Source organism: Apium graveolens, chromosome 1 (assembly GCF_009905375.1).
Source record: "Apium graveolens cultivar Ventura chromosome 1, ASM990537v1, whole genome shotgun sequence".
Taxonomy (NCBI): domain Eukaryota; kingdom Viridiplantae; phylum Streptophyta; class Magnoliopsida; order Apiales; family Apiaceae; genus Apium; species Apium graveolens.
The window spans coordinates 56,788,935-56,801,928 of record NC_133647.1 but is presented as its reverse complement, the minus strand read 5'-3'; the positions used below and the strand labels follow the sequence as shown (position 1 = coordinate 56,801,928).

Here is a 12,994-nt window from a genome sequence, read left to right as displayed (position 1 = left end):
TGCATATGTGGATCAAGAGTCCTGTGTTTGTTTGTTATATTTATGTGTTGGCTATCGTATGGGTAGACGATAGGTTTTTGACGCGCAGTCCGTTGAGTGATTATCGTTTGGGCGATTAAAGTTATATATTTTAATTATAGATGCGGATCTCTCGAGTTGATCAGGGCAAGATGTTGGATAAAGAGTGAAATTGAATGGTATTGGGTGTTTGGCTTCTAGCAATCGCAGGAGCAGCATATCAGTCAAGTGTTGAAAAGAAGGACGGTGATGTCTTGAGACAGAATGTCAGAATAGATACGTGTTTGCGAGTGTGCTAAATGCTAAAAACCCAAAGGCAAGTACCCCTGACTTCACTTATCGTTCAAGTGATATTTATTTCGAATCATTTTATGCAAGTATTTCTATCATCACTTATTATTCAAGTGATATTTATTTTGAATCGTATCATGCAAGTATTGTTTTCCCTATTCTCAGTTTAGAATCGATAAATGTTTTACATACCGCTGAATTAAATAATTCTGTTTATGCAAGTATTCTTCCGCTATTCTATGTTCAGAGTAGCTAAGTGATTTTACTTATTCAATTATCGGATTTATAAATGTTGTGGATTTTGAGAAAGATGACGTTGTTTTGGTTTTCTGCTCAAGTGAATGCGCGAATAAAATTTATAAGGGTGTCGAGTATTATGACCCCTTTCAATAAAAATGTTTTAAGATTGGATGGTTGCGTAAGAGGCCGTGGCAGCGGTCCAGCGTGAGCTATGTGTTATACAGGATATAACACCTTGCTAGGCCGATATGTGCCTTGGGTACCCCTTTGTTTAGTTGGATATGCTTCGGCATACCGGTGTTGCTCCGCGGCTGATCACCGGCGGCAACACACCGTCGTTCGAGGATTCCAGTCTAAATTATTATATTGCTTTTGGCATCTTACAAGGAATGATTTATTAAGTATTTTGTTTTCGGATAAAAGATGAAATGTGGTTTTGATTCAGTTTCTTATTTTGAGAATACTTAGTTTGTTGTTAAATATCAAATGTGGTATTAGTACAGATGATTGGTGTTGACTTCAGTATGGGATGTTGTGAGCATCAAAGTTCGTAGTTATATCTAATTTGATATGATAACAAAATAAGTATTAATTTGAAGAGTTCAGTTTTGAATAAAGTTTACGATTAAATCCATAATCATTGTTTCATATTAGAATTATTTACTATATTTCTGTAAACACTGTTGTTAGGTCCCAATGTGTTTGTAGAAGGGGGGTTGAATACAAACAGTACCGAATAATCGAATTAAATGCGGAATAAAAAATGTGAAACAAAATTCAAGTTAAATAAAAATATTATTAAACTTGAAAGGTGTTACAACAACTGTATCGATTACAAGGAATTAATCTCAAATTAATTATCACAAATCTAGAATAAATTCGACATGAACTTTTTCTATTTTTGTAATAAAAAGATTCAAATGCTAAACGCAATTTGAGATTAAGTTCTAGGGATTTTGATCCGCTAGATTGTTACACAAGAACAAGATAAAGATTTCTAGTTGATTGGATTTAACTTTACAATCTAGAAATTTATCTTGAATAAAGCAGATGAAAATGAAATATTTGCTGCAGCTGCTGTGTTCTTGTTTTTTGACTTGTGTATTGGATTATGTTTTCTTTCGGCTGCTTCTTTTTCTTTTTAAATCATTCAACAGAATTGAGTTGAACTGGAATGACAATCCTGAGCTCAGCAAGACTTTCGGTATGACAATCAAATGAACTAGCAAGACTATCAGAATGAACTAGCAAGACAATCCTCTTAGCTGCTAGGACATTCGGTGAGACTATTGAAAATGGCCTAGCATGACAATCGGTATGACAATCCTGATTGTTATGCTAGTTCATTTTCAATTGTCTTGCTGATTTAATGCAGATTTTAATCCAATTAAAATTCTGAAAAACCTTAATATTAATTCAGAATTAATTAATCAATTAATTCAATTAATCAATAAATTAATCTTTGCAGATATAATTTATTTTCTTAATTAAATTATATGACTTAATTAATTAATAGAGAATTAATACTAATCTTGAGCATCAACCATTCTTCTGAAGATCTTCTGAAAATCACTAAAATATATGAATCAATTCCACCACTTCAATGTTGACACTCGATGTACTGTCTGGTTCATGAGTGACTAACTTCCGTGATATTTCTTCATGTCTTGACTTTGACACTTTGATTTTCTTCAGATTAAATCCTTGTAATTAATGATACTCTGACGAGATCTCTGTCACTTGATTAAATCCACACTCTTGATTTTTATCACTGAGGCTTGATCAATTTCTTGAACTTCTTCCAGTGAATTAATTCCTCAAGTCTGTAGATGAACCTTGTTTCTGAATCCTTTGACAGATGTTACTTAGCGAGATCTCTTTGACGGTAGATCCACTATTTACTTATTACATTCTTATTTGAGTTGAGTTAAATCCTCGAATATACAAATATGCTATGACATATGACTTACAATCTCCCCCTATTTGTTTGTTAGACAATAACACACAAATACCTAGAGGATAACTCAACTAACAAATAAGAAAAAGATATAAAAAGAAATACAAAGTAAATAGCAGAAAAGTTCTGGACTAGATTTAACATTTTCCAGATTCCAAGTAGATGTTCCTCTAGACTGAACATATCTTCAAGTAGTTCCATCTTCATTTGTACAACCACATTTCCTGTTAAGAAGCCCATATCTCTCTTGCTTCTCCCCCTATGAGAATCAACTGATTAAAGAAGATCACCTTCGTTTACCACCTCTCCCGTACAATAGGATCCGCAGATAAAAACCAATGGTACTCCCCTTTTGAAAACAGCTTCTTCCCTTACTTAGAAAATCACCTTGTGTTTACCACCTCTCCCGTATAATAGGATCCGTAGTTACAAACAACAATGGTGTGGTGTAGTGTACATGTAGGATCTTTTTCTTAATCCCTGCTATTTCTCCCCCTTAGTTGAGGAATCCTCCAAACTATTACTTAAGCTTTTATCTCCCCCTTAGTGAAGGAATGTATGCCGTCGTCTGAAGGAGTTCTCATATTTCACTTGGTTGGAAAAGAAATAACAAGTAGTTTCTCTTTCTTCCTCACTGTGAGTGTGTGATTTTGTTTAGTGTACCTCACATGTGTTTCACTCTTCTCTCCACTCGTGTTTATACTCATTCTCACAAGTGTATCACTCTTCTCTCATAGCTCCATAATCCAGCTGTACCTGCAAGGAAAATCACCTTAGCCATCCTTAAGGAGGTCATAGGTGGTGCAATGGGAGTTCGCAAATCCCCATCCTTGTTAAACTCGTCAGATAAATCTGAGTCATAATCTACAAGTTGCTAGTTTCCCTTTTAGGGTTCCAGATTTGAATTCTGGGAAGGTAAACAATGATCCAACGAATATAGCATAAAGATCAAAGTTCCCTTCTAATGTCTGTGAAGACATTTCCTTGTGACTCATCAGGTAATATCTGAATCATTGTCAACAAGTTGTCGATCTGCACCTATGTCAGATCCACTATCCGCAGATGCATCCAGGGGATTTAAGCCTGGGGAGGTAGACACTGACCACTGACATATGGCTTTTGGATCAGTATCCTCTCCTAACACCTGTAAAGGCAATTGGTCCATTAACGAACCTTGAACAATCGAATCTGACCTTAAAATGGTCGAAACTCTTATTTCCGTCAACTCATCCTTTGTGTGTGTAACCTTTCCTTGTGCATCAAGAATTGTTTATGTTAGAAGTGGTGACACCACATCGGATGCCTTGGCCGACAGGCAAAATTCAATAGACGCACCCTGTTGAGAGAATGAATCTAGTAACTGTTTTTGTGCCTTTTCAGCCATTACATCTTTTTGAGAAGATGTATGGGGGCTAGCAGTTGTCTCGGTTTAAATACTACTCATCTATGTAGGAGACAGAGCTACTGTGTTGACTACAGAACCTTCCTTATGTGGTGCACTAAGGCACTATCTCCCTCACGCTCATTCATACTATATTTAGTGGTAAGAGAGTGTTGGTTGGTTCTATTTCTGTGTTTGTCTTTACAGTCTGGGATAGATGTTGTGGGTTTTCAACCTCATGACTGTCAATGAAAGAAAGTCATTGGAGTCTGAACCTGTAACACAGAACATATGGTGATAGAGAGAAAATGATTTACAATAGTGATTTCAAAAGATTTTACATGAAATAAGAAATCACTAATGTAGAAAGAAGTTTGATTTTGTTTTTCAATATGAATGAGTTTTTGATAAAACATTGATCACTTAGGGTAAAGTCTAAGTAATTCTCATTCATGTCAAAAGCTTACAAATATCTGCAACAAAATGTTAACAAGATATCATTGACCGATACTTGTCAAGTACTTTAGATACTAATTGTTATGTTGCATAAAATTTAAAATAAAATAAAAATAAAATAAAAAATAATACAATACAAATAATAATAATAAAAACAAATATCAATGAATTAAATACCTAATATCTATCAACAAGATATCAACATTCAATTTCATATATCATACAATATTTACAATTACAGAAAATACAAATAAAAACTTATATAAATATAGCAAAAATATAGAAACTATTTAAAAGTTCAATGATAACATTACCAGCTTGCAAACAGCCATATCCCTCAGATAAACCTTTGCTGTTATCTCCAAAGGTAACCAGGGGGCCAGCTTTTTCAATCCACATTTGATAGCAGGGCTCTATCTCCGGTCATATGTCTTGATGATCCACTGTCAAGACTCCACACTCCCGGTTTCACCTGTTTAATGCCCTGCACTACAAATGGATTAGACCTTCTTCGGAACCCAAACTTGGTTGGGCCCGGCATACTTATAGAATTGTCCTTTGTTAGTCAAAACAACATTTTTAATTTTAATGGTCTCAACTTTCTCAATGACTGAACATTTGACCTTGTAAACAGCCTTAACAAATTTCTGTTTAAGCTTAGGCACAAATGTCTCCTTTCTAGCCTTAGAAGGACTAGCAGTCTTAGACCTATCATGCTTCTTGTTATTCACATGCTGACGAGGAGTAGTCTTATCATTAGACACATGCTTACCATTAAAATAAGCATACATCATATTAAAAGCACAAGACATACAATTAGCAACACCACATGCTTTATGAGAGTGATTAACAGCAGGTAATTTATGCATGGTAGACATGGCATTATTGTTATCCAACTCATGTGTGTCTGAGTTAGTCTCAGTTGCTTTCACAACTTTGACTGGAACTTTCGACTCACTTGACTTGGAAACAATCTTCTCATAAGCATGATCCTCAGCACGTATTTCTTCTTGAATAACAGAAGAGGTCGCATCAAATGGTTCAGCAATTGATGCTTTATAGAGGGGTTCATCAACACCCTTAAGCACATGTGGTACTTCCCTCCCTTTAGCACAGACATGAGGAAGGGAGTTTATGCCTAATTCTCCAATAGCAGCATTGTAATCATAACCTATTCCAGATGTTTGATTAACGGCTTGCTTACTGTAGAACTCTTTAGCCTTCGAACAAGAATTGAAGTAGGCTCTAACCTTAGTCTCAAGACCGGTGGTCTTGTCTTTGAGAATAGTTTCGAGTTTTCTATAACAGTCAACTCTATTCTCTAGAAAAGATACCTGTTCTTTTAATTTGTCTTGATTAATGTGCACAAGTCTTAATTCATTGACCTCTTTCTCAAGGTCTGTGATCTGTAAACTTAACAGTTCATTATCACGACGTGCACAATCTAAGTTACCTCTTAGATGATAAACCATTTCAGCATCAGAAAGTTTTACCTCTATTCTTGACGATGAAGCTTTTCCATCAATAGCCATAAGAGCAAGATTTCCTTCTTCTTCATCTTCACTGTCAGTATCATCCCAGCTTTTTCCCTTTGCCAGATAAGCCCTTTCAGAGTTCTTTCTTACTTGCTTTGGCTTCCTACATTCTGTGGCAAAGTGTCCCAACTCATTGCAGTTATAGCATCTAATGGTGCTTCGATCAACCATCCCTGTTTTGTACCCACCACTGCTGGTGTTAGAGGATGAAGATCCACCTTTCTGGAATTTGTTGTAGTTGGACTTGTACTTAAGCTTGGGATTCCTCCTGAATCTGACATTAGAGAATCTCTTGACAATTTGGGCCATTAATTCATCTTCCAATTGCTCCAGCTCTTCCAAGGAATAAAAATCATCACTTGATTGATTTGTAGTAGGAGGATCATATTCTGCTACTAACATATTTTCCTCAGCCTTGGAACACTGTACCATTCTCTCCAATTGTTGAGATTGCTGTTGTTGTTGACCTTCAGCTACAAGTGCAGTAGATGTGCTGACCATTCTATCCTTCCCGTAGACTTCCTTCTGTTGAATCTGCTCCAACTCATAGGTTTTTAACACTCCATAGAGCCTGTCCAAAGAAATCTCACTCAGATCTCTAGCTTCTCTAATGGCAGTGATTCTATGTTCAAGATGAGCTGGCAGTGTTAAAAGGAACTTTTTGTTGACCTCCCTGATTGAATAATACTTTCCATTGATGTTCAGGTTGTTGATCAACGCATTGTACCTCTCAAACACTTCAGTAATTCCTTCTCCTGGATTTGATTTGAAATGTTCATATTCAGAGGTTAAGATTTCCAACTTGTTCTCCCTAACTTCCTCTGTGCCTTCATTAATTACCTCAATAGTTTCCCACATGTGTTTGGAATTTTTACAGTTCATCACATGTCTGTTCATCAAGTGATCAAGGGAATCAATTAATATTAATTGAAGGCTGGCATCCAAGGAGGCTTCTTCCTTCTCAGCAGGAGTAAAATCTTCATGCTCTTTTGGATAGGTTCTAGCTATGGTAATCACAACATCATCTACTATCACCTCTGGTTCAATAACCATCGGAGTTTTTAGACCCTTCTTTAACAAGTTCAGATATTTGGGATTTGCAACTTGTAAAAATAATAGCATCTTCTTCTTCCACATGATATAATTTTCTTTATCAAATAGTGGAATTTTAACGGTTCCAACTTTTTGTGAAGTCATTATGAATTTTTGAATAAATAAAAATTCAAGGAGTTGAAAAATCACAAAAGTCTAGGATCTTGATTTGTTCGTTAATCAGAAGGCTCTGATACCAATTGTTAGGTCCCAATGTGTTTGTAGAAGGGGGGGTGAATACAAACAGTACCGAATAATCGAATTAAATGCGGAATAAAAAATGTGAAACAAAATTCAAGTTAAATAAAAATATTATTAAACTTGAAAGGTGTTACAACAACTGTATCGATTACAAGGAATTAATCTCAAATTAATTATCACAAATCTAGAATAAATTTGACATGAACTTTTTCTATTTTTGTAATAAAAAGATTCAAATGCTAAGCGCAATTTGAGATTAAGTTCTAGGGATTTTGATCCGCTAGATTGTTACACAAGAACAAGATGAAGATTTCTAGTTGATTGGATTTAACTTTACAATCTAGAAATTGATCTTGAATAAAGCAGATGAAAATGAAATATTTGCTGCGGCTGCTGTGTTCTTGTTTTTTGACTTATGTATTGGATTATTTTTTCTTTCTGCTGCTTCTTTTTCTTTTTAATTCATTCAACAGAATTGAATTGAACTGGAATGACAATCCTGAGCTCAGCAAAACTTTCGGTATGACAATCAAATGAACTAGCAAGACTATCAGAATGAACTAGCAAGACAATCCTCTTAGCTGCTAGGACATTCGGTGAGACTATTGAAAATGGCCTAGCATGACAATCGGTATGACAATCCTGATTGTCATGCTAGTTTATTTTCAATTGTCTTGCTGATTTAATGCAGATTTTAATCCAATTAAAATTCTGAAAAACCTTAAAATTAATTCAGAATTAATTAATCAATTAATTCAATTAATCAATAAATTAATCTTTGCAGATATAATTTATTTTCTTAATTAAATTATATGACTTAATTAATTAATAGAGAATTAATACTAATCTTGAGCATCAACCATTTTTCTGAAGATCTTCTGAAAATCACTGAAATATATGAATCAATTCCACCACTTCAATGTTGACACTCGATGTACTGTCTGGTTCATGAGTGACTAACTTCCGTGACATTTCTTCATGTCTTGACTTTGACACTTTGATTTTCTTCAGATTAAATCCTTGTAATTAATGATACTCTGACGAGATCTCTGTCACTTGATTAAATACACACTCTTGATTTATATCACTGAGGCTTGATCAATTTCTTGAACTTCTTCCAGTGAATTAATTCCTCAAGTCTGTAGATGAACCTTGTTTCTGAATCCTTTGACAGATGTTACTTAGCGAGATCTCTTTGACGGTAGATCCACTATTTACTTATTACATTCTTATTTGAGTTGAGTTAAATCCTCGAATATACAAATATGCTATGACATATGACTTACAACTGTTTTACGAGTTTTATTCTCGTCAAGATTCAAAGTATTGCTGAAGCCTTTCATTTGAAAATATCAAAAAGAGTTTTATGATTCAGCAATTATGATTTTAAATGTTCTGCTCTAATGCAGATGTCGGTTTTATATCAAAAAGTCCCTATATATGTCATAATGATCTTGCTGAGCATTTCTTTCGCTCATGCTTGCCTGTTTTTAAATTTAACCTCCAGTGAGGATTAGCTTGCTGTTTAGCCGCGTAATTCGAGGAAGCAAGAGGAAGCTTTTCGAAGGTGGTTGGTCCAGGGTTTGCGGACTAGTATAAGTTTTATTATGTAAAGTTGTTTATATTATATTATATTATAATTGTGTATTGTATTTAGGCCTAGTATACTTCTTTTCGAAGTTATACTAGCGGGTTAAGTTTTAAGGTTGAGAATTATTAAAAGAGTTTTAAAAGAAAGTGAAAAATTTATTTGTGGAATTTGGAATTCTTGTTTCTAGAACTGTAACCTTAAAAGATCTTGGAGTAGTTTGGGGTCATTTATGTCAAATATCTTCCGCTGGCATTTATTTATCGATTAAATAGGTTGTTTTGGATTGAGGTTTCTTCGTGATGACCAAATCCTCTGACCCCGGATTTGGGGGCGTTACACACACTGTAGAGGGGGTGAATACAGTGTAAAATACAATCAAATCGAACTTTTAATATTTCAAGTAACAGAAAACAAACTTTATTGAAACAATAAACTCTGTTACAGTATGGAACTGTTACCTCTCAGTGATGAACAAATATCACGAGAGCTGCTAGGGTTACAATGAATAATCTCTTCGAATACGATAACACTTTTAGTGTGTCTGTGTTTATATACTAAATAGTTACAAGATAATCGCTAATTGATATGGAATATAATTCTGCTTCCGAAAATATATCAATCAGATATCTTTTCTTCCAAGTATTCCATTCTTCACGGAACTCCTTCTTCATGCATATCTCTTCTTATGTTTATCTCGATCTTCTTTCCTTTAATCAGCTACTGTCCTTATCTGAACGTCCTTCAGCACTTAAGTTCTGATATCCATCTTCTGATGATTATCTCCTGATAATATAAGTACTGATATCCTTAAGTCCTGACTTCCAGTAAGTACTGATTTATCCTGTTTAAGTAAGATCTGAAAACTAAACATAAATCATATTAGCCATGATATTATCAAATATATCTAACACAGCCGCCTCCGCCTCCCGAAGAGGTCCGCGAAAAGACTCCTCCCCTTCCCGAGAACTGAAGGATGAAGACCTAGGCTTCGTGCCTTATAATTTGTTTTCCTAGTTTGCTTATCGCTTCAGACTTAGCCCTAGTGGCTTTTAGACTTGTTATTTGAATTTCGTGTGACTCTGGTTTGAATTTGATCCGGGGCTTGGTTTGCCCTGGGTATGCATGTAAATATATTTCCCTTTCTGCATTTGGTTTTGCTTTCTTTCGTCGAAATTTTTCTAAGTACACATGGTTTGTGTTATTGTCTCCGGGATGGGGTTTAAAATTTTAACTGAATAAAATTTTTCAAAGTACACATGGTTTGTGTTATGGTCCCCGAGATGGGGTTTAAAATTTTAACTGAATAAATTTTTTTAAGTACACATGGTTTATGTTATGGTCCCCGGGATGGGGTTTAAAATTTTAACTGAATAATTTTTTTTAAGTAAACATGGTTTATGGTCCCCGGGATGGGGTTTAAAATTTTAACTGGATAAATTTTTTTTAAGTACACATGGTTTGTGTTATGGTCCCCGGGATGGGGTTTAAAATTTTAACTGAATAAAATTTTTCTAATAATATGGCGACAGTAATCAAATGACAGTAAGATTATCTTGAGCTATGGGGTGCTCGAAGCGAAGTTTTTCAATTAAATCAAAATAAAGCAAAAATTACATTCCGGGGTGTACGATGAGAGTTTACATCAAGCTGTCATAGCATAAAAGTAGAGGTGATTCCGGAATGTGTGAAAGTGTTTGTCCTAAATCCAATCATGTATGATGAGTTAGGAAGAACTTTCTTGTATTCCTATTTGATTTCATTGAAATTAATAAAAGACTTATTTTATTTTACTATGGGCTTTATCTATTTAAAGTGTATTAAATAAGATGTTCCTTAGTTTAGAGTAAAGCTTCTAGAATATAATGAGATTATATTAGTGAGATCTAGAAGACGTCACCTCTAGACTTAAACAGTTCCTGATCATAGGATAAATAATCGGATGTTAGTGGATCCACAAAGATTGGTATATACTATGCTTGCTCCCTTCAGGAGGATGTCTGTTCTCATAGGCATTTGTGTGGTAACACTATAGCTAGTATGTAGGTGCTTATTAGGGAATAAGTTCACTAAACATGACTCGATAAGTTGAACAACTAATGGAGATTACTCGCGTGTCAATAGTGGTTCACTGAGTGATAGTTGTACAAGTGTCCTGAGACTTGAGATCGTTAAAGTTATCTTGTATATAATGAACTGTGCTTTGGTTTAGTCCTTTGTCTCAAGGACATCCATTAGGTCTATTCTGGGCATAGGGATTTGTGTACAGAGATAGTTAACGTCAACAGAGGATCTACCCCTTCTAGTATAGGAAGAGAATATCCTATGTTATTCTTAGTATGCGAGTTCTGGAATCTCTGGCCAGAGTGTATGAAATTAGAAAGGAGTTTCTAATTTGCATTAATATGAACTTTGCATTATGAATAAGAAATCATATGATTAAATTTGATAGGCCTGACACAAGATTCATGCCTTGTATTTAATCGGGATATTGTAAGGGTAGAAGGAATTCATTGTACGGTAACTAGTCACTAACAGGTTCTTGGTATTCTAAGCAGTGAATTCATATTATCCGGATAGTCGCGATATGTTGAGAAGCATCACTCACGATGTAGAATAAATATAATTAATCAGTTAATTATATTTAGTGAATTTTAATATTCATATAAATAATTAATAAAAGTTTATTATTATTTATTTCTACTACCGGAATAATATTGAACCTACAGGATCACACCATAAAAGAATATTTTCTTTGATGAAATAATGAGAGAGAGAATTATTTTCTGAATAGTTTAGAAAAAGATATAATGATTAAAATAGTTTTAATTATTATTAAAGAATTTTATAAAGATAAAATGTGGGGGTTAATATATATATATATAAAATGAGATGGCTCATTCTATTTACACAATTTTGTTTTTGTGAAAACCCTAGCCTCCATCTTCTTCATCTCTCTCTCTCTCTCCTAAAAACTCCATTTTTATAAAAGCTCGGTTTTATAAAAGGTTCATCGAAGAGGATCGTTCTTGGTGGATACCGGTAGAGTGCTTCACACACTGAGGAGCAACTGCTAGCACTCCATTTTTATAAAGTTTTGATTCACAAGGTATGGTTACGATTCCTCAGTTTTTCCTTTTTATACATTTTTCTATATGTGCGGTATATGTTTTTACGGAATAAATGTTATTTCACGCTTCCGCTCATCCGTAAATTCCTTCATTGTGCGCCTTACCTTTATTGGTAGAATTTCCTTAGGAGAGCTCCGTGCCAAGTATTTGGGACTTCGGTCCTGCTGAGATAGCTTAGCTTGTAGGTTCCTGGGTGGAGCACTTCCTTAACAAACTTCTGTATCCGGGCATCGGCGTTGGTTACGTTGTACCCTGAATCCTCTATCATGTTGACGTCCAACTTTGGCCTTTTGCTGAAATATTCACGATGCTTCTTGCGTCTTTGGCCTTTGGATAAGGCCATTGCCTTCTTCCTGTTCTCCGGGTCAGTTTCGGCCATGACCAGGGCTTGCCTGTAGCATCTTCCAGATATGCCCCGGTCCCCTCTGAGTTCTCCGATGCCTCCCGGGGTGGGAAACTTTAGCTTCAAGTGAATTGTTGATGGGATGGCCCGGAGCTTGGCGATGGTGGGCCTTCCCAAAATCATGTTATAAGAGGAGGTAGCACTGATCACGCAGAACTTCATGATATCAGAGACTTGCAGGGGTGCGGTCCCGCAGACCATGGGGAGGTATATTACCTCCCCTAAAAAAACAAACCATAAAACATAGAATGTACCTCCAAGCGTTTGGAGGAAGTTGACATGGGTTTATTTGTAAATCAGCTAGAAGGTGAGGAATGAAGGGATGAAAAGGAAACCTAAGCCCAGCATCAAGGGCATCTGTGTAAACAAAAAGAGTATCGGGTTTCCAGTGGCAAGTACGGTCGCCACCAGAAACTGGAACTAGCCTAAGGGGAGGACGGACGTTATAATATGCATTTAACTTATCATAATCTATATTGTGCCAAGTGTTGCAATGATTAAAAGAGTTGAGATGAGCGGTGGAGGGATATTCGTCCCCCCTAGTATTAATCATATCAATCAAAGACATGTAAGAAAAGCGGATCTCGACATCCTTACCTCGTTTTGAAGCCGAGGCAATCTTGGCCGCTCTCTCAGCACCTTTGTCCACCATTAATGGAGAATGAGGAAAGCTTGGAAGCTTGGAAGAAGGCCGAAATGGT

At 35.5% G+C, this 12,994-nt stretch overlaps 1 protein-coding gene across 1 annotated transcript in view; it reads left to right on the top strand.

Annotated features, from left to right (window-relative positions):
• LOC141671929 (dol-P-Man:Man(7)GlcNAc(2)-PP-Dol alpha-1,6-mannosyltransferase-like) overlaps positions 1-12,994 on the top strand; it is a 236,559-nt gene that overhangs the window by 151,204 nt on the left and 72,361 nt on the right. Inside the window, exon 7 of the mRNA XM_074478418.1 lies at positions 5,460-5,473. Coding sequence (XP_074334519.1) covers positions 5,460-5,473 — 14 coding nt within the window. The remainder of the gene's footprint in view (positions 1-5,459; positions 5,474-12,994) is intronic.